This window comes from Pteropus medius, unplaced genomic scaffold (genome assembly GCF_902729225.1).
Source record: "Pteropus medius unplaced genomic scaffold, Ma_sr-lr_union100, whole genome shotgun sequence".
NCBI classification, from domain to species: domain Eukaryota; kingdom Metazoa; phylum Chordata; class Mammalia; order Chiroptera; family Pteropodidae; genus Pteropus; species Pteropus medius.
The window spans coordinates 16,727,734-16,754,957 of NW_024349799.1; the positions used below are offsets into that span (position 1 = coordinate 16,727,734).

The 27,224-nt window shown below is 46.2% G+C and overlaps 2 protein-coding genes across 3 annotated transcripts in view; both read right to left on the bottom strand.

The window, feature by feature from the left end:
* Window positions 1-2,280, bottom strand: part of TRPV3 (transient receptor potential cation channel subfamily V member 3) — a 29,635-nt gene extending 27,355 nt beyond the window's left edge. The window contains exon 1 of one of the 2 annotated variants that reach the window (XM_039886377.1): window positions 1,965-2,280. The gene's annotated coding sequence lies outside the window, so the exon portion shown is untranslated. The remainder of the gene's footprint in view (window positions 1-1,964) is intronic. The other variant, XM_039886376.1, reaches the window with a different exon arrangement.
* A 2,211-nt stretch (window positions 2,281-4,491) lies between these two features.
* TRPV1 (transient receptor potential cation channel subfamily V member 1) lies at window positions 4,492-26,501 on the bottom strand. Its single transcript, XM_039886379.1, has 15 exons — window positions 26,111-26,501; window positions 25,241-25,407; window positions 25,012-25,164; window positions 24,392-24,532; window positions 23,947-24,245; window positions 23,216-23,395; window positions 21,403-21,561; window positions 20,074-20,169; window positions 18,804-18,874; window positions 14,443-14,608; window positions 13,965-14,031; window positions 11,260-11,582; window positions 10,152-10,279; window positions 9,396-9,511; window positions 4,492-5,360 (listed from the first exon to the last, which is right to left on the bottom strand). The coding sequence occupies exons 1-15, from the start codon at window positions 26,392-26,394 to the stop codon at window positions 5,188-5,190; spliced, it is 2,523 nt and encodes an 840-aa protein (XP_039742313.1). The 5' UTR covers window positions 26,395-26,501; the 3' UTR covers window positions 4,492-5,187.
* Between the last annotated feature and the right edge of the window lie 723 nt (window positions 26,502-27,224).

Below are 27,224 nucleotides of genomic sequence, written 5' to 3' on the forward strand. Positions count from 1 at the left end.
CATGCACACGCACACGCACACGCACACGCACACACACACAAACTTGGGTTTTTGGATTTCTCAGAATCCTGGTGGTCCTGCAGCTAACACACTGATCATTTCTCTCTCTTTCTTACCCACACAAAGCTAAGTGTAACCAGACTCATGTCTGTCTGTCCACCTAGAAGGAGAAGCTGAGCCCCCTCCCCCAGAGGCAGAGGACACAGCCTCTTGGTCTAACCTGCTTTATTGATGCTCAGTATGACTGACTCCTGTATTAGGCAGGTGATGCCAGAAAGAGAGATTGATACACCTTCCCAGGGGACTATGTGGAGGAAGGGCAATCCAGGCAGAGGGGACAGCCTGAGCAAAGACAAGGGGTCAAGAAAGTTCAGCAAGTGGCAAGGAGCTGGTGTGGGTGGAAAGCCTGGGTTATTCATGGGGAGCCCTGGCAGCAAGAGGCTCAGGAGCAGGTTGGGAGGGCCTGGAACAGCAGTCAGGAGCTGTGGCACATCCCCAGGGCAGTGGAGGACATGGGAGGGCTTTGAGTTACACAGAGACAGCCACCTTAGAGAGAAATGGCTGTGTGAGGCACCAGGGAGACCAGAGGCCGGGGGCCAGGAGGAGACTGACTGCTGGAAAGGCCATCAAGATGTGGACCGGTGGGCTGGCCTGTAATACAGAGTGAGATGGCCAAGGGAAAAGACTGTATGGACAGGAGGTGACTCCGCAGTTAATGGGAGCCATTCTTAGCTTGAGTGGCCCTCAGAGAGCTCCCTCAGAGTCATGGAGGTTGCAGGGGTTGGGGAAGTTCTGTAAGAAGAGCCCAGCTGGGTGGGATGAAGCTGAGGCCACTGGTGATCCTGCCCCAAATAGGATAGCTTCCTGGAGGAGTATCTGGAACAAGTTGTCATCAGACTGGAGTGAGGATTGGAAATGAGACAGCCTCCACTACCACCCTCCTCCCCGCCCCCCACACACACTAAAAGTGAGTTGCCTTGGAGAGGAGTCATTCTTGGAAGGCCTTTGGCCCCAGGGTACATGAACCTTGAGGAAGGGCTCTGAGGAGGGGCCTCAAAGCCAGACAGTGGAGCAGCCCATTGAGAGAAAATCATAAGCAGCCAGAAGCACAGAAGTAAAGGCCAAGAGTGAAGGAGAGGGATGAAAGGGATGTCTCTCACTCCTCCCCAGGCCTCTGCTTTTCATTCCATGAAATGGGCTGAGTACTCCCCAACGACCCTACATCTTTCATGCCTGAAAACTGGCTATTCCATCCACTCTGCCCTGGGCCTATTAGTGTGGGGCAGTCCTGGGCAGCTGGGTCAGGGGAGGGGGAGGAAAACTCTGGACTGAGGCTGTGGCAGCTGTAATTAGCTAGCTCCCTGAGTCACCCTGTAATCCTTGCGTTCTCACCTGTGTTCTCCCTCGCTGTCCCAGCATTCCTTTCTCTAGATCAGGCTTCCTCACCTGGAAAGTGGGAGGTTGTGTCTCCCAAGCCCTAACACTGACTGGAATGGCCTTTCTTGGGAGATGGACTAGGCCCACAGCCACAGGGAGACCACATGCCTGCTGGCGCAGCACCCGTGGGATGTCTGGGCCCTGTCTCTCTCAATCTCTGGGGCCACCTCACCCCATCCTGAAGTCCTATCACACTCTTGCCCCAGAGAGCCACATCCCTGGGACCTGCTGAGGAAGACAGGAGTCTTACCTCTGGCCCTGGACAGCTGTGAGAGTTCTGCCTCTCCCAGATCCCAGATCTCAGGGAAAGGTTCCTGGGCCCATCAGAACCTATGCTCTCTCACACTACCTGTGGCCAAGAGCTCAAGTTTAGCTTTGTTTCCCCTGCTCAAGGCCCGTGCTCCTTCCCAACTTTCCCCTCAACACCTATCAACACAGGGCAGACATGGTCCTGAAGACCCCTTAGATCCTCTTGCTAGGCTCACCCAGGGCCTTGAAAGGCACTAGCTGCCTATGTGGTAACTCACCTGGTAAGGTCTGAGTGGTAGTGGCTGTCCTTGCTCTGGGATCACTGCATGTTCTGGGCCCCAGGCCCCCCAGAGGGACTGTGGCTGAAGTGGCAAGAGGCTCTCATCGCAGGTAAAGGGATGGCTGGAATGAGGCTTCTGAGGCAGAACTGGCTGGGCCACCTGCCCTCGGCACCAGGCAGGCCACACCCACCAGCCACAGCTTCAGCGCACACCCGCCCACGTGCCCTGCCTGAGTCACTCCATGCCCATAAAGCAGCCTCGCCCTGACCCAGGAGAAGGCGGGGAGGCAGCAGGTGCCAAGGCCAAAGTTCTGATCCCAACTCTTCCCTCTCCTGTATTAGATGCTACCCATTATATATATATAGGCCTCAGTTTCTCCAACTGAGAAATGGAAATTATAATGCCTACCTCCCAAGGATGCTGTGAGGAGTCAAAGAGATCCGGCTGGTGGGAAGGCTTAGTGAACCATCAGGTATTCTGCCCTGACCCCAGGAGGCAAAGCCACTGCCAAAGGCTGGCCTGGGTGACCCAAAGGCGTCCAGCCCCAGGACTTGGTATCCATCCTTCAAAGTCTGGGATCAGGTATCCATCCTTCAAAGCCCTCAGAGACAGAAGAAATCCCCATTCAATGCTCCCACCAGAAATTATGGACCTTGGTGTCAGACAGCCTCACCCATTTCTGGCTGTATGGCCCTGAGCAAGTCATTCTCCAGAGCATCAGTTTCCTCATTTGTAAAACGTGCATAATAAACTCACCTTGTCAAGTTACCAAGCTACCATGGGAACCGAATGGGAGAACTCACAGAAAGGGCTAGAACAAGTCCCAGAGGGCAGAAAAAAACTCAATAAATGGTGACAGCTATTAGCTATTATTGTGTTTGTTACACTAATTCCTTCTTCCAGAAACTGCACTGGCCACCTGTATCAGGGAAGACTCTGTGCCCTCCCTCTGGCTCAGGCTACAACAGTGAAGGGGGTGGAGCAAGGCTGAGATGGAGCTACCTGTCTCCACGTCACTCAGAAATTGCATGTTCAGGAATTGCACACCTGTTCCCGTGGGCAAGATGAGTCTGGGATAGAATGGGGAAACCTACCTATCATAGATTCTGGGTTGTGGCTCATCTTGCCTCCAGGCGATGGAGTGGAGCACATGGAGACAGAGAAAGATAAAGAAACAGTGACAGAAAAAAAAACAACAAAAAAGAACCTGACTAGTTGCAGGTATGTTCTCCTTAAACCACCTCGTTTCACACAAAACGTTGTGATCATTCATCTTACAAAAATATACCCACAAGATTCCTTCCAGCTCTGAGTCAGATGGCAAGTTGATCTAATTTGCAGAAACTTACAGATATCCCATATCTACAAGACACTTTCTGAGGAAGGCCTACATATAGGTTAAGCAAGAGGTTCCAGGCCCACAAAAGGAAGCAAGAAGCTCTCACATCTCCCTTTTGACCCTGGGATAGGCTGGCACACCCAGCCCATGCTCTGCCAGGAAGGCCGGACCTACACTTCAGTTCTGAGCTTTGGAGTCAGACTGCCTAGATTCAGATGCCAGCAATGCTGTTTACTGGCTTACTAATTGTCCCAGCCACATTTTTCTCATCTATAAAATGGAGCTAATGATAGCTTTCCATTGGCTGCTAAAAGGCTTGAAAGATAAAGCACATCAAATACCTCGTATAAACGTTCAATACATTCTGGCCATCAGTATTCCTCCTCTATGCTCATTTGCTGTGGTCTGGCCACAGCTCACTTCACACCTTGTCAACAAACTCCTGTGCTCCTCTGTCAGGCTTCATATGTGAGGCAGATATGACTCTGGGGAACATGGAGGAGGGGGTCCCTCTTCTGGTGGTAGAGCTGAAGCCCCAGCCTCAGCTAATGTCATCCGTGTTTCCAAGAACTAACATCCAACAATTCCATAACTCGGCAGCTCATTCCACACTCCACAGAGATTAACACACCACCACTGATGCCTGGGACAGCTCCTCTGGATCATTGTTTTTTGAATTCTCATCCATGAAGCTGGAGTCAGAAAACTTTTACGCAAAGAGCCAGATAGTAAATATTTTAGGCTTTGCAGGCTATTCATTCTCTGCTACAATTACTCGGTTCTGCATTGTAGCATAAAAGCAATCATAGACAGTATGGAAATGAATGGCCATGCTGTGTTCCAATAAAAGTTTGTTGACAAAAACAGGTGGCAGGCCAGATTTGGCCCATGGCCCATAGTTTGCTGTGTATGGTAGGTGTATGCATGAAGGAGTGCCTTCACCCATGGATAACAATTAAAGGGTGACCGAGGCTCCTGGTCGCATGGGGTAGTCCATACACACACGTGCACACATGCAAAGAACACACACATATACATGTGCATGCATGTGCATGCACACACAAACACACACACATTTGCACACAGACTGCACAGAGCCAATTAGCTATGCCAGCACTAAGTTCACACTTGATATGATATACATATATATATGTTTATTTGTTTGATGGATGACAGGATGGATAAAGGTAGAAGTATGTACTACTATAGTGGGGCAGGACTATGCTCATTACAAATGGAAAATTATTAAAAAAATTCTTGCCACATGGCTTTGGGACATTGGTCTGGACTTTCATTTGAATAGCAATAGAGCTGATATTTTTGGAACTGTGATGTCTCATGGAAGGATAAAGCCACACTGAAAAAAAATGATTCTGGCAGAGCTGGGAATGGAATCAGCTTCCCTACCTTCTCTGAAGAGTAAACATCACCCCCAGACTGCTCTGGTCAGGAGAGGCAGCAAGCACAATGCAGAAAAGGCTTTCAGCATTTTATATCAAGGAAGAGTTTTGTTCTAAATAGCGTTTTCCTGGGCTTCATGTACTTTTACTTCAAGTGATATAAAATGGAAGAAGACAGGGGCACCACATATGGCCAAGTAGAGATTTAACATTCACGACGTTTAATAAAGTCAGAAAAACCTTGAAAGCAAGATCCTTTCCTGTTAGCAGATCCACCTGGGGATAGTAGGGTTGGATGACTATCTCTTCCCATGCATCCATCAGTGCTTCCCACAGCTCGTCCAGTGCAGTCTAGGAAGGCACCTGGGCAGGCGCGAAGCAGGACAGGCTGCTAAGAGAGCGTGGGTGCTCCCTACACAGACTCCAGTAATGGTGTGTTATCCTAAATCCCACAGTGTTGAAAGCTCCCTTTGGGGGTTCCTCACTTCTCCCCTAAAGCAGCAGGATCCTTGAAGACCTCAGCATCTTCTGGCTTGAGGGACCCTGCAAAGTGCTTCAGGTGAACTTCCTCAGGCTGGGCTGGCTGCCTTTCTCGCATACTTGCATCTCTTAAGAGGGGAACCAGGGCAAAGTTCTTCCAGTTTCTCGCTGAAACTGAAGGGTAAAACATCATTACTGCCTTGGCTGCAGCAAAACAATAACAAACATTCATTTGTTGGCCTTACCAAACTCCAGATAAAAGGAGGCCAGGCATGTTGAGGCACCCAGATCAGTGCCTCTTCTTTCAGCTGTTCAAGGAGCCATGTCCACTCCGGCAGCTCCTTAAATTCTCTTCCTCCACCCCACCCTGACCTGTTTGTGGCCTCATGAGGGCCCATTGTTTGCCTTTCTTTTTTCCATTTCCTCCCTGGTCTACACAGAGCAATGCTAGGGCTTACCCTGTGAATGGCTCCACACCAGGTCAGGTGTAGGGTGAATGAAGACCAGCCAAAGAATCAGGATTTGGGGTCCTGATGAACAATGGGGTCCTGGGAACAACGCCAAGGGAATCACGGTGACACTGAGCCTCAAATGGGGATGTCACATGTGGCCCGTAATTCTAGGAAGCTACTGAGGAGGGCCCAGTTGTCACCCTCACAGCCACCTACAGCCCTTGGCTACCTTAGAGAAATGACAGGCAGGCAGGAAAGCTGTGTATGGTCAGCCAAGCCCTCTGGTTGGCCACATCTCCACACTCAGGCCACGATTCAGGCCCTACTGCTGATCTCCAACACTAGTCAGATCTCAAAGGCACCAAGAATGCCAGAGGCTGGGCCCACTGTGACCACTCCAGATGAATTGTCCAAATCCTAGTGTTTGCAATGGCCTAATCCCCAACTTGAGTCTGACACCAAGCACCAGTGGCTGATGGAGGATCCCTTACGAAGCCCAGGCATAGAAACAAGAGGAAGCCATGGAGAGACAGGCCAGGTGCTCACTGAGACACCATCTTCTGGCTGGCTGGGAGGTGGAGACATCCAGCCTCAGGTACTGCTTGGCCCAGCTCCAGCTCCAGGGTCCTCAAAGTAGATATGGAGTTCCCAGTGCGTACTTCCCATAGTTTTGAGGCTGAGACCCCCTCAAAGCCCCTCATGTGCTCTCCCTAGGTCATCTACTAACCACTTCTCCCTGAGCCCTTCATGCATTCCCCTACTTCTTCCCAATCCCATGTACCATGTAGATAGGGAGAAGTGTTTGTTATCTGAATTATCTGACTATTCATACTGAAGTTTACACTGTTATAAAATTGTATAGGAAAATAAATCCTCAGGAAATATTTGCTGAGTAAGTATAAGTATGAAATCAGGGAGCCTCTAACCCTTCCCCATCCCCATCCCAATAAACATGAATGCATACATCACTGCCATCAGGTTGATGTCTTTGTTAATATCACAGTGAATGTGCAATGTTATAAACATCCAACTATGTCATGCAAACATAATGTAAATCAACTGCAAGTTGAAACAGCAAATCTTGTGAAATATGTGAGATTTCATGAAATCAATAAGAATAATGTTAGAAAACTGCTCAAATCACATGCCAAGCCATCTTTAAAAGACTGTAACAAAGTAGACCAGTTAACAATTGAAGAAGAGATCATCGATAAGAAGTAAGTATGAAATGATACAGGGAGTCCTCCACTGAGAATCGTGGGGGAAATTATAGGATTGCAGGAGGCCCTTGGGAAAACTGATGAAGCCCTTGAGTAGTTTTCCAAAAGAAAGCCTCTTGATAAAATATATGCAGCAAATATATGCCATATGTTTTCAGGCATAAGACGACACAGGCAGTGAAAAACTACAATACCTGAGAGAAGTGAAATTCACAAGGTGAGACCCTTGGTCACCCTGATGTTTGGATTAGAGGCAAGTTCTCTGACTACAGGGAAGTGAGCTATAAAATCTAAGCAGAGCACGGAAGTGCTTCTGAGCTAAGGAAGAAGAGATCAGAGGTTTGGGTAGCTGAATCAGCTAGAGCCTGTGGGACAGAGCATGGGAGAACAGGAAGAAGGAAGCTAGGGGGTGGAAGTCCAGAAGTCTTTGGTGTGGGGTTCTCCCAAGTCTTTGGCTGAGAGCTAGGCTATGATTGCACAGGGTGAGAATGTATGAGGCTTACCAGAGAGAGTGGCCGCTATGGGGTTGAAAGTAGGACAGAGATGCTAAAAACCAAGCAGTACTAAGAGATCTTGGTGATCCAGCCCAGCCAGAGTGGAGAGATCTCCTTAACATCATTTTTCTACTCTGAGGATCTAGACAAAATACTAAAAATGCCCTACTTACTTTGCATGCCCTAGGGTAAGGTTTAACTTAAGACCCACTCAACAAAGCCTGAAAACAAGCCCTGACAAGCTCTTCAGTGGAAAGTTTAGAGGCTGAATCCCACAAGTTTGATGAGATTGACAAATATCTTGTAGTGTCTACAGATCTACCATAATAAAGGTTAAAACTAAACCTACACAAGTTCAAGGTGATTCGTCAGTAACTGAACTGCCAACTAGAACAAAAATTCAATCCAGAGTCTCTACAACATATTATCCACAATGCCCAGCATACAATTAAAAGTTATTAGATATGCAAAGAAACAGGAAAATGTGACTCATAGTCAGGGGGGAAAAAGGTCAATAAAAACTGACCCCAAGATGGCCCAAATGCTGTATTTAGCAGATTCGGCAGACAAAAAATTTAAAGCTGCTGTTATAAATATTTTCAAAGAATATATATTTATAGTCTTAATGAGGGAATAGCTAAAAAATCTCAGGAGAGAAATGGCAACTATAAAAAGAACCAAATAGAAATTTTAAAACTGAATAGCACAATACTTGAAATGTAATATTCACTGGATGGGCTTAATATCAGTTTGGAGATGCCTGAGGAAAGGGTCAGTGAACTTGAAGACAGATCAATAGAAATTATCAAATTTGAGAAACAGAAAAAAAAAGAAGAAAAACAAACAAAGCCTCAAAAACTTATGGGACAATATCAAATAATCTAATATACATGTAATTGTAGTTCCGAAAGCAGAAGATGGGAGGCTAAAGCAAAATATATATAGTTTCCCAACTCTGATGAAACATACTGATGTACAGATCCAAGAATCTCAAAATCCCCAACAGGTGTAAACAACCTAATATCAATCAATAGATAAATAGATAAATAAAATATGATATACTGTATATAAACATATGATGGAGTATTACTCAGCCAGACACAAAAGGATAAATATTGTATGATATCATTTATATGAAGTACCTAGAATTGGCAAATTCATAGAGATAGAAAGTAGAAGAGAAGTTACCAAGGGTGGGAGGCAGGGCATGTAAATAGGGAGTAATTGTTTAATGGATACAGAGTTTTTCTGTTTGAAATAATAAAAAAGTTTTAGAAATAGATAGTGGTGATGGTTGCACAACATTGTGGATATAATTAATATAACACCTAATTGTACACTTTAAAAAATAGTTAAAATGGCAAATTTTATGTCATATATATTTTACCACAAATTTTTAAAAACTAAAACAAATTAGTAACTAAAAGAATTAGTAATTCAAAATGTGTTCAGTATAAGCTAGATTAGCTTAATTTTTAAGTAAATATCTTCAATTAAACCTTTAATTCAATGTCTACTGTTAAATATTTGTCATTAACTGGTAAAGGACTTTTTTTCTGGTAGTGATTTTCCGCAGGACTTTTCCACTCAAGGTTTACCCTTTACTGTCCCATTCCTCCCTCCTCTGCCTACCTGGTCACACAAGGTGAGTGTTCACATGTCCCTGTTTGTGTCTCTAAACCTTTCAGGGCTGAGCACAGACTCTGGGTGTAAGGAACAGGGCAGAGGAGACAGGACAGCCCACAACAAGGCTGGCCATCCAGGTGGATGGATGTGGGCTGAGCTGCTTCCTCTGGGTAATGAGGACAGGTGCCTGGGCCAGGGTTGCTGGCAGAGCCAGCATGCATGGGCACACAGAGCAGTCAGCTGTGCAGGCATGCGTAAGAGCACACAAGAGTGCCCATGACTGAGTGTATGCAGGTGGTTGACACTTAGGACTATTGCAGCACCCAGGTTGTAGGGTGAGGAAGGTCTGCAAGGAGTGGGGGATTGCAAGGCTTTATCTGTCCAGCATGCCATGGCACCCTTCCCCTCACACTTCACCTCGGCCTGACCGTAGAGAGAAGCTCAGGGTGCGCTTGATGCCTTCACAGTTGCCTGGGTCTTCATTGATGATGCCCACATTGGTGTTCCAAGTGGTCCAGTTCACTTCATCCACCCTGTTGAGTGAGGAGATGCGGAAGCAGAGAGCTGGTGACCTAAGAGTCATGCCTAGCTTCCCAGGTCAAGGGCTTGGCCCCACAGGCCAATCCCAAGGAGCCCACAGACCAGGATGGGGAGACATAGCTGATGGGGGAGAGCCAAGAGGGGCCTGCCTTTTGGATACCACCTCCAAAGATGTCTTCTCTGATCACACCATGGGGCCCAGGGACTTTAATATTGGATTCCTGGTTCTGACCCTGATCACCAGGTGACCCCTTCTGGACATCTCATTTTCAAGTATGTAATGTCTGGGTCCCACCACCTGAGATATAAGGTGGGTCTGCTATGCCCACAAGTGAACACTGAGGCAGCTGCTGTACCTACAGCTGGCCTTGGGAGAGTCCTCTATATCATGACTGGCCCCAAGAGGCCCTGAGGCAGGCTTCTGTATCCACAACTGGCTCTGGGTGAGTCTCCCATGCTCCCACTAAGCCCTAGAATAGCCCCTGTACCTATAGCTGGCTCTAGGTGAGTCCCCATGCCCACAGGTAAGCCCTAAGGCAGGCCTCTGTACCAGCAACTGGTTCTGGGTGAGTCCCTAATATTCACAGCTGAGCTCCTAAGTTCCTCAGGCTTTGATTCCTGCTTGAGCATTACCTGAAACACCATCTGTAGTCATCTTTGCCATCAGGTGTGTACCCCACCTGCAATAGTTTGCCTGAGCGGAAGGCCTTCCTCATACACTTAAGGAAGCTCTTCTCCGTGTCCAGGATGGTGATGGCTCTCTGTGGGAAGATACATAGGGTGGAGGGGCAGAGGGCTCATCCAGGCACTGCCCCTGGGTGCTAGTGCTGGCTACCAAGATCAGCCTCTCCAGGGTCTCTCCCAGGCCCAGCCCCTCCTAGTAGGACCTGCAGTGCCCTCTACACCAGGCTTGTTTCTGCAGCCTGGTGGGCGCATCCTCCATGGAAGCTCAGCCCACCCAGCCCCACATCTGCCTAGGCACTGCTGGTGAGTGGCAGCTCCTATGAGCAATGTGGAACATATCAGCCCCAGACCTTTCCATGAGGAGTTCATGAAGAGGCAACATAGTGTAGAGGTTAAGAGCAGGACAGTGGGCATGAGACTGCCTGGGCTGACTCCTGGCTGGGCTACTTATTAGTCGCTTTTGACACAGATACCTATCTTCTCTGCCTCAGTGCCTTCATCCCAAAATAGGGAGACTGATAATATCTGCCTCATAGTATTATTGTGAGGATTAAATGAGAGTATGTAAGTAAGACACTTAGAACAGTACCTGGCATAGAGTCGGTGCTACTTAATAAGCACAATACTTTTATTATTCATTGAGAAGGCAGAGGTGGACAGAGTGGCTCAAAAATGCAGCTGTCAGGACCTGCCTCATATTAACTGCACCCCTGAGTTCCGTCTCTAGGGCCCACCCTAGATCAAGTTCTTCTGAGACGGGCACCACATGGATGGTACTGAGCCCTCCATCTCCTCCCTTTGCGGGCTGCCCAGCCCACAGTAAACACCATGTCTATGTGTTGTACTGATAACAAGCTGATGACATTGGGCAGGGAAATCTTGTGGGGAGGAGCCAGAAGGGAGTTGACTGAGGGAGATGCTGCTGCTTGATCCTCCAGGCCTGGCTGGCCTTTTGGCCACCTTCTCAAACCCTGGAGGGGCCCATGCACCCAGCTGTTAAGCAGCAGACAAAGCAGCCGACACCCTCCTGCTGCACACACCCCACCAAACCACACACCTGCAACTTCCAGATGTTCTTGCTCTCCTGAGCGATCTTGTTGACAGTCTCACCCATGAGGGCAATGAGCATGTTGAGCAGGAGAATATATGTGAGAATCACATAGGCCAGCAACAAGATGATGAAGACAGCCTTGAAGTCATAGTTCTCGGTGAACTCCAGGTCACCCATACCGATGGTGAACTTGAACAGTTCCAGACATGTGGAGTACAGGCTATTGTAGGAGTTGTCAGGTGGCCGGCAACTAGGCCCCCGCCACCTGTGCAATGAGGGCTCAACCGACATGGAGTCATTCTTTCCATCCTCAATCAGTGTCACCACCGCTGTAGAGCATAGGGAGGGAAGGGTGTGGTTGGATGGAAGCCAAGACCCTAGGTCCCCTGACATACCCCAGGATGGGTCTGCAGCAGAAACACTGCTTGGCTATGTAGCATATTTTTGTGAATTTTTTTTTAAAAGCACTCCTTTCTTCAAAACTACCAGAAATTTGTCATAATATACTATTTTGTTACAATAAGAACTTTGTCATCATCTGCTAGGAAAAAAAGTTAAAAAAAATATATACAAATCTATATGTACCATGTAAACACAGCCAGCTTTTGTGCAATATACAACCCGCCTAATCTTACAAGTCAGCCCTGGATCCTCATTCACTTTCTCAGTCACACACTCTGTTTGCCTGTGCCTCTTAGAGGGTGGCCCAGGGCCAGCCCATTCCAGAACCATGGGGGCTAAGCATCTCAGAGCAGATTGGCCTCTTGCTGCATTCTGCATTCTTCTGTGGGAAATGTAGTCTGGAGCCTGAGAGCTTCTGTAGCAGTTGTGCTCCATATCCAGTGTATCCACTAACCCAGTTGCCTAATCCCTTCCTATGGCTACTAAGCCATGCCTTCAGACAAGAGGCCAGAGCCCATGGTGATTCCTGACACTCCAAGTTCCTAGTCAAAGCTGCCCATAACTCCCAGACAGAGAAATTGAAACAGGCTATAGGGTGGGGACAGGGGAGGGCCATGTGAACTATGTAACTGCAAGACTCAGATGAGGATCAAAGAAGACCCAGATGCTCAAAAAAATTATATCAATGCGTCGAAAGAGCACAGGAGATAGCTGGAAGAGGCTACCAGTGATGATTTCTCTGACAATTTGAATAGCAGTCCCAACCTTTTTGGCACCAGGGACCAGTGCTCCTATGAGAATCTAATGCCTGATAATCTGAAGTAGAGCCAAGGTGGTGATGCTAGGTGATGCACTAGGGAGCGGCTGCAAAGACAGATGAAGCTTTGCTTGCTGGCCTGCCACTCACCTCCTGCTATGTGGCCCGATTCCTAATGGGCCATGGACTGGTACCAGTCCACAGTCTGGAGGTTGGGGACCCCTGAATTTGAGCATCAAAATAGATGATGATAGTAAGGAGTTATAACCCAAGTAACAAAGTGAAATCCACAAAAACAAAAACAAAAAAGAATCTATGAGGCTATATTTATGTAAATAAATAAATGTAAGAATGGAAAGCTCTTCTTTACAATAGAATACCAGCAAATAAATGCAGAAGGAATGATGGAGTTAGAATATCAGCATTTGACAACCATTGGGATTAAGTAATTCAGGTGCAAATAAATCAATCAATGGATGCCAAAATGATTGGATAAAAGTCTGATGCAAAACAGGATGTTTACATAGCTCAAAGCATCTCCTCACAAATTACTTATCAATCACAAAATGAAAGGTAATAACTTGGCAGTGGAAAAATCTGGCAGATTCACCAAAACCAAATAATCAAAGTTACCACCAGAAATGGACAAACAGGCAGTGTGAGACTCCTGATACAATTCATTGAGGAAGATATACATTGCTCCCTTGATATTCTGACCAAAACAGCATACCTGAATCAAATTATGAGGGAATTGACCAAAATTGAGAGATATTGTGAAAACTGGCATTTACTCATTAAAAATGCTAAGGTCACAAAAGACAATGAAAGATTGAGGAACTGCTCCAGATTGAAGGAGAATAGAAAGGTATGACAATTGAATGTAATGCAAGATTTGAGATTTTCATTTCTATAAAAGACATTATTAGGGCAATTGGTGAAATGTGAATAAGGTTGGTATAGATTAGCTAATAGTACTGTATTGATGTTAATTTCCTGATTTTGTTCATTATACTGTGTTTATGTAAGAGAATGCCCATATTTTTAGGAAATACATACTGAAGGATTTAGTGGTAAAGGGCTGATCATGTCTAATCATAAACTTATTCTCAGGTTTTTTAAGTGTGTGTAGTGTGTGTGCGTGTGTCTATGTATATGTGTTTGGTGTGTAGCAGGGGAAAAAAGTGATTTAAAGATGTGGTAAAATTTGGGGAATCTAGGGAAAGTGTATAGAGAGTTATCTGTAATATTCTTGCAACTTTTTTGTAAATCTAAAATAATATCAAAATTAAAAGTTAAAAAAAAAAAAACCTTAGCCAGAATGCAGCTATCTTATAGGCAAGCAGCACTTCTTACCCCAAAAATTACTAGAAATGCTTTATGAAAAACATTTCCAGGTTCTCCTGCTCATTTTGGTGTGTTCTTTGTCCATCCACTCTGGCATCCGCAGACACACACCCAACTGGGCCCCTCCCCACCCAGTCCCTGCAGAGTCCTCAGGAAGCTGAGGTGAGCAGGAGCCCTTCCTCCCACCAGCCCTGACCCAGCTCATTACCTGTGGAAAACCCGAACAAGAAAACAAGGTAAACAAACATGAAGCGACACAGGTCTCTCAGGATCATCTGCAGGAGAAAGCAGGCTTATCAGAACCAACTCCAGGCCCAGGTAGGGCTGAGGGAAGAACTGGGACTATGTCAGCCTAGGGGTTAATCTTGAGCCCAGGTGGAATTGGAGAACATGCAGAAAGGTTTGGTTTCATGAGAGAGTCATTCACAGCTCCTCCATGGCCTGTATTTTGGTGGGAGAGGGGACCTGGTGTGGAGGCAGAGTCAAGTGTTAGAGAAGCCCCCAAACCTGAGTCACAGCCGGATTGCCTGATTCTTGGAGAATTAGCTGGGAAAATGGGTCTTGAGCTAAACTAGCAGCACCTCCCCAGATAATACAGAGGATGGATAGAGTTTGTGGGACCGAGTCTCAGACATCCATAAGGTAAATGGGCTCTATAGAGAATCCACTTGGGCCCTGGCACCCACCTTCTCAATCATGACAGCATAGATGCCCATCTGCTGGAAGCCACGGGTGTAGTAGAGCATGTTGGTCCAGCCCATGGCCAGAGAGAACACCATGGAGGCCACGTACGCCTTGAGGTGGCAGAAATACAGCACCACGGTCCCCAGCATGAAAAGTGACTGCACAAAGCTAAGGGTGGAGGGACAGGAAGCTCTGTCTAAGGTCACCCAGAAGGCCTGGCACCCCCCTAGACAGGAAGACCCCACTCATCTGGGCCTCTCAGAGGCACAGACAGCAGGCCAAAGTGGGAGCTAGGGCTGGCTGTCCAGCCTCTTTTATCCCATGATTCTCAGTGGGAGCAACATTGCCTCCAAGAAGGATCTTATTCTCTATATACAAAAAGCACAGATATAAATACAGTACATAAACAGCTATACAGCATATATGTGGTATTAAAATTTCACGAGATGGCCAATCAGAAAAAATTGTCTAAAAAGGCAGTAATGAAAAAAAAGGCTAAGAAACACTGCTTTAGCCCCAGAAACTTTCCCGCTCAGTCCCCAGGAAAACAGCCTGATGGACAACGGAGAGCCTAGGCCCATGAGGAGGGACAAGCATACTCTCCTGGGAAACCACAGGAAGAGTCTGCTAGTCACACCCTCAAACTCAGGAGCAGAGCCAGGGAAAATGTCCTCAGCCTCTTTCTCCAGTGGAGGCTGCCCAAGTCAAAGTCCCAGACAGGATGGAGAACATTTGGATGATCCTATGACAGGGTCTGCTCAGTGATCCTTATTTACTTATTCATCCCAGGCCTCCTTATTCAGCATGGCCTCCTCCTGAGAGTACCCTCAGCTGCATTAACATGGAACACCTCACCTCTCATGTGTGTGAGAGAACCCAACAAAGAACTGCTACTGTGTTGATGTGAGTCTAATGAAAACTGATATCAATACAATGGCTCATCAATTGGAGTTCTGTTGCAAAGAAAACCCTCTACATTTGCAGAACCTTGGCCAAAATAAAAATGGAAACCAATCACAATAGGTAAAGAGTTGCCTTGGGTGACAAACGGAGTCCTCGCATACGAATTTTGGAAGCTGGGAAGCAGTGGATAAATGGAAACTAACTTAGTAGACCCAAGAAGGCCAAATCTGAATTGTAGTAAAGAAACCTGAGAACCAACTCTTTTAATCAAGGAGCCTCAAAACACTTAGGGACCTCTGGAGGGGAGGGGAAGAAGGACCTAAAATATGGAAGAGTGGAGGTTTTGTCTCTGAAGAGGATAAAACAGAGGGTCTTCGGACCCAGTTTTATCAAATATCAATGAAAGCATTGGTGTTTACCAAAAACAAGAGATCATGTGATTTTTATATAATATAGATTACAGAAAGCCCTCTTCTTCACTCAGCTCTCAGAAAGCCAGCAGCCAAACTTCTTCCTTCCTAGTAGGAGATTGAAAAGATCCAATAGATTGACTTTGGATATTCTCCAATAAATGGTTTATCTAGACCGACCTATAGTGAAGCTCAAAATCTATAAACCTCATTCACACATTAAGATCTTCCAAGCATCTTTTCTGTCCTTTACTCTTACTCATGAGCAGACATCAAAGATTTCCAAATAGCTTGAGGATAGTCTCTAATGTGAAAGAGAGAACAAAACAAGCAAATGAGAAACAAGCAAATAACTTGGAGGAAATGAAAACTATGCAAAAGAAGAAAAATTTACCAAAAACTATTTTAATAGCCTTAGAGAGATAAAGGAAGATATTGGATCCATAAAAAAGAATAGAGTGCTATAAACAAGGAAGAAACAGAATTTTTTAAAAGAGCACTTAGAAATTAAAAATATAATATCAAAAATAATAAACTAAATAGAAGGATTGGAAATTAAAGTTGATTTGAATCTCCCAAAAAGAAGAGCCAAAGATAAAGAGATAGAACACAAGTGAGAAAATATAAGAACTAGTTCAGGACTAGGTCAGGAGGTCTACATGAATAATAGGGGTTCCAGAAGAGAGATCAAGAAATAACTCGAGAAAATATACCAAAAATAAAGGACACAAATTTCCAGATTGAAAGAGTCCACCAAGTGTCTAGAACTGTGGATAAAAACAAACCCGAATCAAGACACGAGTTTCAGAATACTAAGGGGAAAAAAGAAGATACTATAGATTTACAAAGCGAAAAACCAAAATAGGTCTTAAAAGAGGATCCAGAATCAGAGTGGCTTTAGACTTGTCATTTATAATATTGGAAGCAAGAAAACAATGGAGAAAAATCTTCAAATATTTGAAAGAATGTTACATCCAACCAAACCATCAATCTAATGCAAAGGAATAGTAAAAATATTTTCAGATGTGCCAGATTTAAAAGAAATTTTACTTTTCCCTTTCCCACTATGTGGCTTCGTTCTTTGGTTGAGGATGCTCTCCCCAAAAATAAGGAAATAAATCTAGAAGGAGAAATATGTAGTGTTCAGAAAATAAAAAATGCAACTCAGGAGAGAAGCAAAAAGGGTCTCCAAGGTGCTAGTGAAAAAGGGATGACACCTTGGAAGTACATATTGGAGCAACATGAGTTAAGAATCAACTGTCATCACTGTGCCCTCTATCATTATGTCATCTTTTTCACTAGATGAAAATACTGAAGGATGTGCTCAGATAAAATAAGGGAGGAAATTAAGAAAGAGACAGGAACTCTAACCTGGGAGGAAAGCAATGAAAAGTTCCAGAATAACAGCTAAGCAGCAGAACCAGAGGGCAACCAGCCCGGTTAGAGAGAACAGTGTTCCAGGAACGATCCCTCAAGAAAAAAAAATTGAGGGATCCGATCATATAATTTACATCATTGATTTTGGAGGAAAATTGTACTGAGAGGCTTCAAGATAAATGGGAAGAATTAACAATGAGTATGGAAAAAACTGAACAAGTGAAAACAAAATAACTATTAGCCTTAGGAGAAACAGAAAGAAAAGATATTGTGAAGCTCAAAACCAAATAATATTTACAGATACATAAAAATTTAAATACTAAATACTGACTTAAAAAAAATTATTGCAAACCATACTAGAAGGCTAGAGGAGGGGAAGCAAAGGGCCAGACAGTATAAGGATGCTAAATCCTCATCTACCTCATCAGAAGAAAGAACTAAAATAATGGGAAGTGATTGTCCCTGGGAAAGAAGATTGCAGGGAATGGGAAGAGTTATGATGGGGAACTCCTATATTGGCTATAAGCTTTTTAGTACTCTTTAAATTTTTACCAATTTATATGGGTAGCTTTGAGAAATTAAATTTTAAAAAAATTAACATGCCCACAATGGGTCTTCTTAAGAATAGAATCAAGTTTATTGTTATAACACTCTGTAGGAGAACACTGCCTTTCTTCATAAAGCAAATTGGCATTGTGCTAAACCTATAGACCCTACCCTTGAATTTGCCCTTTGGGGCTAAAGCGTAAGTCTCTCAAGATTATGTAAAAAGATGGGGTTTACAAGTCCTAGGGACAAGCTAGCTGAAATAGGGTAAGAAATCAACTTCTTGCACTTGCCAGGAAGAAAGAGAGAGATCCCAGGAATGAAGGAAACAGAGTAGAGGTCATGAGTTGAGATCCCAGGAGAAGGACCCTTCCCTGTCTGAAGGCCCCTCCTGGGAACCTGGGCCCCTCAAGGGAACCTCATAAGGTTCTAGCTTATTTTATGAAGTTTCCCTGTGAAGTTTCCATGTGACATCCACCTTGTTTTTGTAATTGTGTTTTTACTACCCAGAAAGCAGTCATTCCCAATCAGGAGCAGTTTTGTACCCTCCCTAAGTGGGGGACATTTGATAACATCTGAAGACATTTTTGTTTGTCAAGACTTGGGGACAGGGAGAGTGCTACTGTCATCTAGTGGGCAGAGACCAGGGATACTGCTAAACATTCTACGATGCACAGGACAGCCCCCCATGACAAAGAATTATACAGTACAAAATGTCCATAGTGCCAAGGTTGAGAAACTCTGTCCTAAAGACTGGAAATTCCTGGAAGGCAGGAACCATGTCTACTTTTTTCTGGTATTCCAGGGCTAATTCAGAGAATGTAAGACAGATAGGGAAAAAGGATAGAAAAAATGAACAAGGGTATATCTAACTCAGACTATAAACCACATAAGCCTATGAAACAGGTCTGGCATTCCCTAGCACTTGGTTCATACCTGGGACAAAGTAGACCCTCAATATTCATTCACCCATCAAACATATGTTGAGTGCCTTCTATCATTCAACATGTTTGTGAATTCTAGGCCCAGTGTATGTGAGAGAATGAGTCAGAGCTGACTGCTGTAACCTCAGGACTAAGCCAAAAGATGGTGTCTGCTACTGAGGCATGAGTCAAAGGGTCACTTACAAAAGTATCTCACTGTAGCTGTCCACAAACAAAGACTTCAATGATGGCCGTCTCTGCAGGAAATATTGAATCTGCAGGTAAATAGAGTAAAAGTCCAGGAAAGGTTAGATGTGGCTAAGTGGTGAGTACCCATAATTGCTTCCTAAATGACACACCATGGAAGTGTGTCGGAACAGAGATTATGAAGAGAGTGGAACAGCCTGGGTCAGGCTAATGGGGTAATGTTATGTGACTCGGTCAGGAGCAATTTTTAAAAACAGAGAGTGCCATGACAACTCTACCTAGAAGTAAAGACAGGAGAGAAAATCACCAAATGTTATCAGTTGCTGAACTTGAATGATGAGATTGAGCAATTTTTTTTCTCTAATTTGTGCTTTTTCCCCCTAATTTTCTTTAAGTATGCATTAAAGTAAAAATTCTTTAATCTGCCTCCACTGAACTTACCAGATTCACCAGTGCTCTCTACTCCCTGAAAACATTCTAACTGATTGATGCCCACAGCCCTGATGAATGCTAACAGCTAGGAGATTTTCTCCAGGACACTCACACACTCCGCTAACCTCACACCTGTTGATCCTGTGTTTGCCAAGACTGCTTTTTGCCCATTGTACTTACTGCTGTGGCTTTGAACTTTATTATCATATAAACGATGAGTGCAAAAATAAAGACAGTTGTTTCTGTGAAGACAGTTCAATGATTTGGAAAGACTCCTTAAAAGTAAGTTACTAAAAAAAAAATTGTGTATAGTTTAGATCAGAAAGATTAAGGAAAAAAAATCACAATAATTTAAAATTATTTGTACATGTAACATGGGTCCCATATTCAAAGAAAAGACTGCCCATATATTAGAAGAATAGCCAAGGAATGTGCACCTATGAGTTTTCAGTTAAAATAAAATGGTTCCAATATATGGGTAGATTTCTTTCATTATCCTGAGCTTTAATGGACTGTTTTGATTAATTAAACAACTATCAATCATGATCCTATCTCATAAGAGGCTTCTCCTCTACTTCTGTAATTAACTGTTACATTTTGTGGAGAGCCCTGACTGCCTGTCTTCAAGAGTGAATGCCTGTAGGGACCCACTGGACAGACTCGCACCCCCAACAGTGACTGCCTGGAGGGCTCTCATCTTCACCTGTGCACCTCTTAGCTCTTCAAGTAGAGTCATTACCTGTCCTACCTGTCCAATGAATTAAAAAGCACTGAGTCTCCTCGCTTGTTTGTTTTGGTGACAATAGAAACTCACAGTGTGGAAGAGAATGCTTACCCCTCGGAAAAAAAAGTAGATTCCCCCTGATACAGAAATAATCTCTCCAGTGACTCGGAAATAGTCGCCAACAGTGTTTTTCAGCTTGAAGGGGGGCTGTAAGGTACAGAAAAGTTAGTGAGTCCATTCACTCATATATTTGACAGACATTTACTGGAAGCCAAGCCCTGTGATTAAGACCCAACTCTTGCGCAAAGGCTCAGCCTCCACCAGGAGAGAGAGACAGAAATAAAGACAATGCACTATTATGGGGACATCTTCATGGGGGCCCTTCTGTGGAACATGATTCCCAAAGTGGAAGCCTTCGGGTGCTAAGCAGAGGCACCTGGAGGCTTTCCAGTGTTGTGCTGTCTCCGAGACAATGTCCCAGCCCAGAGTTCCTCTGGGAGGAGGGTGATGGCATAGGTGGAGGCACTCTACAGACCTGATGCCACATGCTGCCTGCTGCTCCCACAGCTTATGGCAAACCCTGGTCCCCCAGAACTATAAAAGTTTCCCATGGATAGTGGAGGGAGAGACATCCCACACACATGTGTGTGTCATCTTTGTGCTTCAGCCACCATTTTCTGAAGTGGGTTTCCTTCTAGCCTGCCTTTGATGTTGCAAAAGCACTAGTTCACTAGCTTATCTTATTAGTACATTTCTATTTTCTCTTAAAATGAAGTCATTAAATGCCTTAACATGTAGATAGAGATCAGGTTTCACCAAACTACAAAGTCGAGTTTTTAAATCGAATTTATAAGCAAGGCACCCTGGAAATAAAAGCAGCAAATTAAATGTTTGACGATTGAACAGAAGGGACTTAATTCAGAAACTCAAGGGAGTCTACAGCTCCCTTGGAGAAAAAAAAAAAGTCTGGTTTAAGCTGATTTGATGGATGTCCCAGGGCCTGGCAAAGAAGAAGTACTCAAAAGTATATGTCCAGGGAATGAATAACGAGGTAGTAAGTGAACAAACGTGGGCAGCAAGCAGGATGGCAACAGATTTGGGGCTTATGCCGTCCCATGACCCTGTGGATACCCAGCCCAGCGGAGAGCTGCTTCCTGAGCCCTCTTTTGGCACTCTTTCTAACCTAGTACTCCCCCTCAGCCTCACAGAACCAGGAGGGTAAAAGAGGAACTGAGAACAGGAGATGGAGTGGGTCCCCAGGACACTCTGAGAGGAAGGACTGAGCACAGGAATATAAGGAACTCCAGGTGATCCTTTGATTTCTCCAGTGAGCTGAGGAGGAGTGCAGGGCTGGCCTGGGCCTGAGGTCTTGAGGGTCTTATGAAATTCCCATCTCCTCTCCCCCCTCCTTCAAATCAAGGCCCAAGCCTTGGGCCGCACCGAGCCTTCCACAGGCCTGTAGTAGGCAGCCGTGGTGAAGATGATCATATACAAGCAGTAGACAAAGAAATTGAAGTAGAAGATGCGCTTGACAAATCTGTCCCACTTGTCCTGCAGGAGTCGGTTCAGTGGCTCCACCAAGAGCATGTCGTGGCGATTCTAAGGGGAACAGAGAGAAGTGAGGCTCACTTTGCTGCCAGAAACCGGCTTGAGACTGCATCAGCCTAAGGTACTCCTCACACCCGTCTCCGCAGAGGACCAGGCATGACCATGCACTAGGCCCACAGAGCAGCTGAGGGTCACAGATCTGTACCATGGGGCCCACCCTCTGGGCCTCACTGTACCCTGTGCTAAAGTGAATGAGGGGTAAAATTAAACAAGTGACCCTAAGTGCCCCTGATGCTTAAGAAATCACAAGTATTGCCCAACATTCTATGCTCATTATTTCTAATAATCACTCCTGAGTGCCTACATCCTCATTATTCCCACAATAAGGGAAAGAGGCTGGCACAGGCAGAGTCTGGCATGAAGGCTGAGGACAGGCAGGAAAGGGCCTCTGGATTCCTTATTTCTCACATTTCCAGCCCTGGTTCAGGCAGGCTACCTAGGCAGAAGTGGCAATTAACCATGCATGAGACTGAAGGGAATTAAAAAGCCTTTCCTGCAGTGGGTCTGCCAGTGCCTGGGATACCATAATTATAAGCATGCTTTGGGTTAAAAAATCTCATATCCAGGAGATCTCTGTTAAAGTTCAGTATCCCTAGAATGTATGAGCCAAATTCAGGTCATCCTAGTCTTTTCAGGCCATCAAGCCCAAACCCTAGCCCAAGCTTGAGCTCCCCACTGAGATCCCTGTTCAGCATCTTCTTGAGTATCTTTGGGGAGCACCTGAAACTAATAGAATGTTATATGTCAATTATATCTCAGTAAAAATAAGTAAACAGAGACAGACTGGGAGAGAATAAAATATTTGCAACATACGTAATAGAGGATCGTTCGTTCTATAACGAGAACATCTACAAACCAAAAGGGATGAGACAAACAGTCCAGTAGAAGAGATAGCAAAGGACAATGAACAGGAGATCTACTAAAGAAGTACAAATGGTTGATAAACATGAAAAAATGCTCCACCTCACGGTAATCTAGAAACTAAAATTAAGACATCAATGAGACAGCATTTTTGGCTCCATAGACTTATAACTTGTTTTATAAAAAAAAAAAATAGTTTAAAAAAATTAGTTAAAGAAAGCTAATGTTTTAAAAAACTAGTTTTGAAAATATTAAAATGTACATGTATCCTTCACAGAAAAATTCTCGAACCATGCCAAGTGGCCTGTAGCATTGCAGTAGCAAAAACCTGGAAATAATTCTAAATAACCCATCTATGGACATCTCTCCATTCCTACTATGGAACACTATGGAGCATTTTTTTTTAATGAGGCAAACCCATATGTACTAATATAAAATTATCTACAAGACACACCATTAAGTGAAAAAACTGGTTGTTCTGCTAATGGATAGTATGATCCTATTTATTAAACAAAATGAAGTTACATGTTTTAATATGGATAAGAGGAGGATTCTTTTTGTCTATGTGCTTCTGAAATATTTAAGTTTTTGTGGGAATATCATTGCATATTGTCTATATGATGAAGGAAAACATTCAGTAGGTGGAAAGTGGGTGATGAGGCTACAGGGCCCCAAATGGTAGGTTTTCGTTGATGGAAAGACAGAGCTGGACCAGCAGTGGTGGTGGGGTTGGGGTATGGTGAGACCAGAAGCCCTCCCTCGGTCCCAGTCCTGGCCCACTCACAGGGGTCTCACTGCTGCTATAGGCAATCACCTCCAACACCGAGTTCTTCTCCCAAGTGTCAATGCAGGACAGGTCGTAGAGCGAGGAGTGCACAGGCCCATAGGCCCACTCAGTGAACTTCCTGGACAGGTGCCTGCACTCAGGCTCCTGGATCTCCCTCTGAAGAATATAGGCCAAGACCTGTCATGGGGATACAAGAGCCTATTAGAGACCAACCTAGAGCCCCACCATGGGCTATGTCCCCACTAGGCCACCACCTCTTATTTAAGAATGATTCTGCTTCCCAACCCAGTTGGAGACTGCACCCAAGCACCAGGAGAGCACCCACCACCATCCAGTGGCCTCCTAACCACCATCAAGATCAACCTGCCCACTGCCTCAGACCCCAACTGTAGCCACATGAGAGCCAATACCTAATCACACCTGGCTGATCACATCCATTTCACCCTCAGCTTAACTCACCCCCATCCCCAGGTCCCAGCACCCCACCCTCTCCTCATGTCTTGTTGGCGATGCTCAGAGTTAGAAATCAGAAATGGCCAAATGTGCAATGCTGGGTTTTGCTCAGTTCTCACAATTCATCTGGCTCACTCTAACAGCCTCTCACCCCTATCCCTACAGGCTGCTGTGACAGCATCAGGGCTCACAGGGTGGTGATGTAAGGCACTCACAGTGAGGTAGGCAGTCCCCTCCCACAGCACCCTCAGCTCAGCTCAAATCCCCCTCCCTACCCCAATCTTCCCACTACTGGCGGCCAAGGCCAGTGGCGTCAGCCCCTTCTTGTTGGTGAGTTCCTCCAGCTTCAGCGTAGGGTGGAGCTTGGCCCCCAGGATCAGAATCTCATTGTACATGCTTGTCACAAACTTAGTGTTGTCAGCTGTGTTGTCAGCCACCTCCACCAGTGCATGCAGCACTGTGTTGCCCACCGAGTCCCCCGCACTAATGTCTGCCGTCTGCCAGGAGTTCTGCAGCAGGAACTTCACAATGCTCAGCTGGTTGGTGCAAGCGGCCAGGGAGAGAGGCAGCTCACCTGTGGCCAAAACAAGCACATGGTCAGCCTCAGGAATAGATGGCTTGAGCCCTGGACTACCCAGTCTCTAACACCCTCTATCTCTGTCCCAAACCTCCCCTCAGCGATTGTCAAAAAGCCAAGTGTCTACCACATAGTCTCCCTACCGAAGTAGAAGCCAGGCCGTCCTTTGGTTTTCTTAAAAAAGTCCCCATTGGCCGCAGCCTGGACGTCTGCACCGTTCTCCACCAGGAGGGTCACCAGTGCCATGTTCCGCCTCTCAATGGCAATGTGTAGGGCTGTCTGGCCTGTGGAGGATGTGTGCTGTTGGTGTGCTCACAGTCTGCACACTGCAGGGGTGCTCGCATGGATGCTAGGGGAGGGCCTGGGCAGAAAGTGCTGATGACCTCCACCACTGGAGGAGGCCAGGCCAGGATCCCCAAAGGGAGACCAGAGAATCCCCGAGGCAGGAATAGAGACTCCTGGGAACAGGGAACACCATACTGGGAGGTAAAGGAATCAAAATCGCCCAAGGGTAAGGAATAGTAGCAGAGAGGGAGGCTATGACTTCCAAGGTGAAGAAACTCTAAGGTCACAGAGGGAAGGATGTGACCCTCAGCACCAGGAGAAACCAAGCCAGTGGGTGTGGGAGGTAGGGACCCCAGGACCAGGAGATAACAACTCCATGCCTGGGACAGAGAGTAAGTCATTCAGAGGCTTGCCCAAGCATGCCAGTGCCCTCCTGGCTCCAGGTGTACTTGTGGCAAAATCATGCTGACTCACTCACCTTTGTAGTAGCTGTCTGTGTAGCTGGCATTGACTAGCTCCTTCAGGCTGTCCGTCTGCCGGGCAATCTCCAGGAGCAGGGGGATGGTGTCATTCTGCCCATTGTGCAGGTTGAGCATGGCTTTCAACAAACAGGTCTTCCCTGTCTCCGGGTCTGCAAGACAAAGTGGGGGATCAGAGAAGGGCACGGCACAGGGGTATCCTGGGAATCCAGCCCTCTGCGGAGCTACCTTTGAACTCGCTGTCCATGAGGTGCTTCTTGCTCTTCTGCAGAAAGAGCAACAGGCTCTCCAGCTCCTGGCAGTTATTCTGAGCCACGGCTTCGAAGATCTTCCTGCGGTCATAGAGTTTGAGGCTCTTCTCGGCGCTGGCAAGGACAGAGTCCTGGAATAGCTGCCTGTGGGTCAGAAAACACCTCCGTTTCATACTCTGGTCACCCCTCGGGCCTGAGGCCTTCAGAACTTGTTGGGGAGCATGACAAAACCCCAAGGCAAATTGAAAGGGAAAAAAACGTGATACAAAAACCCACTCCTCTATCTAGATGACCATCCAGGAAACTGATGAAACAGGAAACAGGGGAGTATATGTGCCCCACTTATGTCCCCACCCTGTCTGTAGGCATTGTTTGAAAGTGTTTGACACCACCACTTCCTCTAATACCCAAGTATTCACCCCTCTGCCTGCTGGGGAGCTGGGGCTCCAGAGGCAGTACCCTAGAGGGAGCTGGAGTCAGGGTTTTGGCTGGTCCCTGCTAAGTTGAAAATTGTCCTCACACTGCCCCAGAAGTCAGCCAGGCCGTGGGCCCTCCATGTGCTGTCTTGGAAGAGGCAAGCGGGCTGGCGAGCATTCTAGGCCTGAACACCTAGAGATCAGCTAGGATCAGCATATATGCCAGCATCCATTGGTGACCATGTGTCCTGAAGGTCCTATGAGTGCAGATGCTGGAGCAGACCCATTCTGAAGTCTCCATCACTCCCCAGCTCTGTGGCCTTCAGCCTGTAAGCCAGAGCACTACATAGTGTCTCTATGGCCAGGGCCTCAGCCAGCTGAACCAGTTGCGTTCCTTGTGGGGAGGAGGCAGGAATCCAGATGCTGGTTACCTGACACAGGTGGGGCCATCCCCAGTCTTCTGGACAATGACAACAGGGCTGACTGTGATGGCCGGGCAGGAGACCGGTAGGCCTTCCTCGTAAGAGCAGTCCATAGAAGCCTCCTCCGAGTCACACTTTCCAAAGAGCCGGCTGCGGCTCTTGGTCGTGGGGAAGACGTGGGGTTTGCCTGGAGCCGACCTGGCATTAGGGTCTCCATCCAGAGTATCTGGACAGGAATTCTCTGGTGGCAGGTCCTCAGACTCCCCTGAGTCTGAACTCCCCCATTTCTTCATCCTTGCCCAAGAGGCAGCCTGTGGGCAGATACAAAACTCAAGTTTGTTCCCAGCTCGAGGACTATATGACCTAGCCCCAACCTGGCCTCCTTGCAAGGGTCCTTTTGAAGCAGGACACCCCAGAGGTCCAACAGCTACTGTTCTACAGCCCCCAAGAATGGAAGCTTTCAAGAGTGCTGTACCTCCCACCGCAGAGAACCTGGTAGCAGTCTCATGGACATCAGCCTCCAGAAGTGGGCAGGCCCCCAGCTCGGAGCCCGTGGGCTCTGAGAGATTTGGATGGGCCACTCCTCTTCTCTGGGCCTCAGTTGCCTCATCTGCAGACTGGAGACGATACCACTACTCTGCCTCCCTCCAAGATCAGAATAAGGGAAACAGTGGGAATGGCTGTCTCTGGTTATCATTCAGAGAGAAACTCGGAGATGAAGACAGCTCAGCCCCAAAGAGCTGAGTAGTCTGCATCCCCAGGAACTGGGTGGCTGGTAGAGACCAACGTCCTCACACTCCACACTGCACAGGTCCTCCAGGGCCTTGTGTCCCTGTCATCAACCTTGTACTCACCTGCCCTTTCTCCTCTACCTGGTCACTGCAAACATTGAGTTTGACGGGGATTTTTTGTGCTCTTTGTCATTTTGGTGACATTAGTATTAGTCAAGCATTCTGGCCCTAAACTTTTCTACTTTAAGTGATTCTGGGCTGGTGGGCCTTCTAGGCCTGGACATTGGAGTTAAGCTGGCAGCAAATGCCAGCACATATGTGTGTAAACTAATACTGTTTTCCACTACCTTCCTAACCTCACCTCGTACTCTTCTCCTCCATCCGGCTGGGCA

What these genes read in the sequence shown, in the direction of transcription:
- TRPV1 (XM_039886379.1), bottom strand. Translation starts at nt 26,394, where the DNA reads ATGAAGAAATGGGGGAGTTCAGACTCAGGGGAGTCTGAGGACCTGCCA. An exon ending in ACAGGCCTGTGGAAGGCTCG is followed by an intron (nt 20,170 to 21,402) that starts GTGCGGCCCAAG and finishes TGTACCTTACAG; the next exon opens with CCCCCCTTCAAGCTGAAAAA. An exon ending in TCTACTTTTTTTTCCGAGGG is followed by an intron (nt 18,875 to 20,073) that starts GTAAGCATTCTC and finishes ATTTACCTGCAG; the next exon opens with ATTCAATATTTCCTGCAGAG.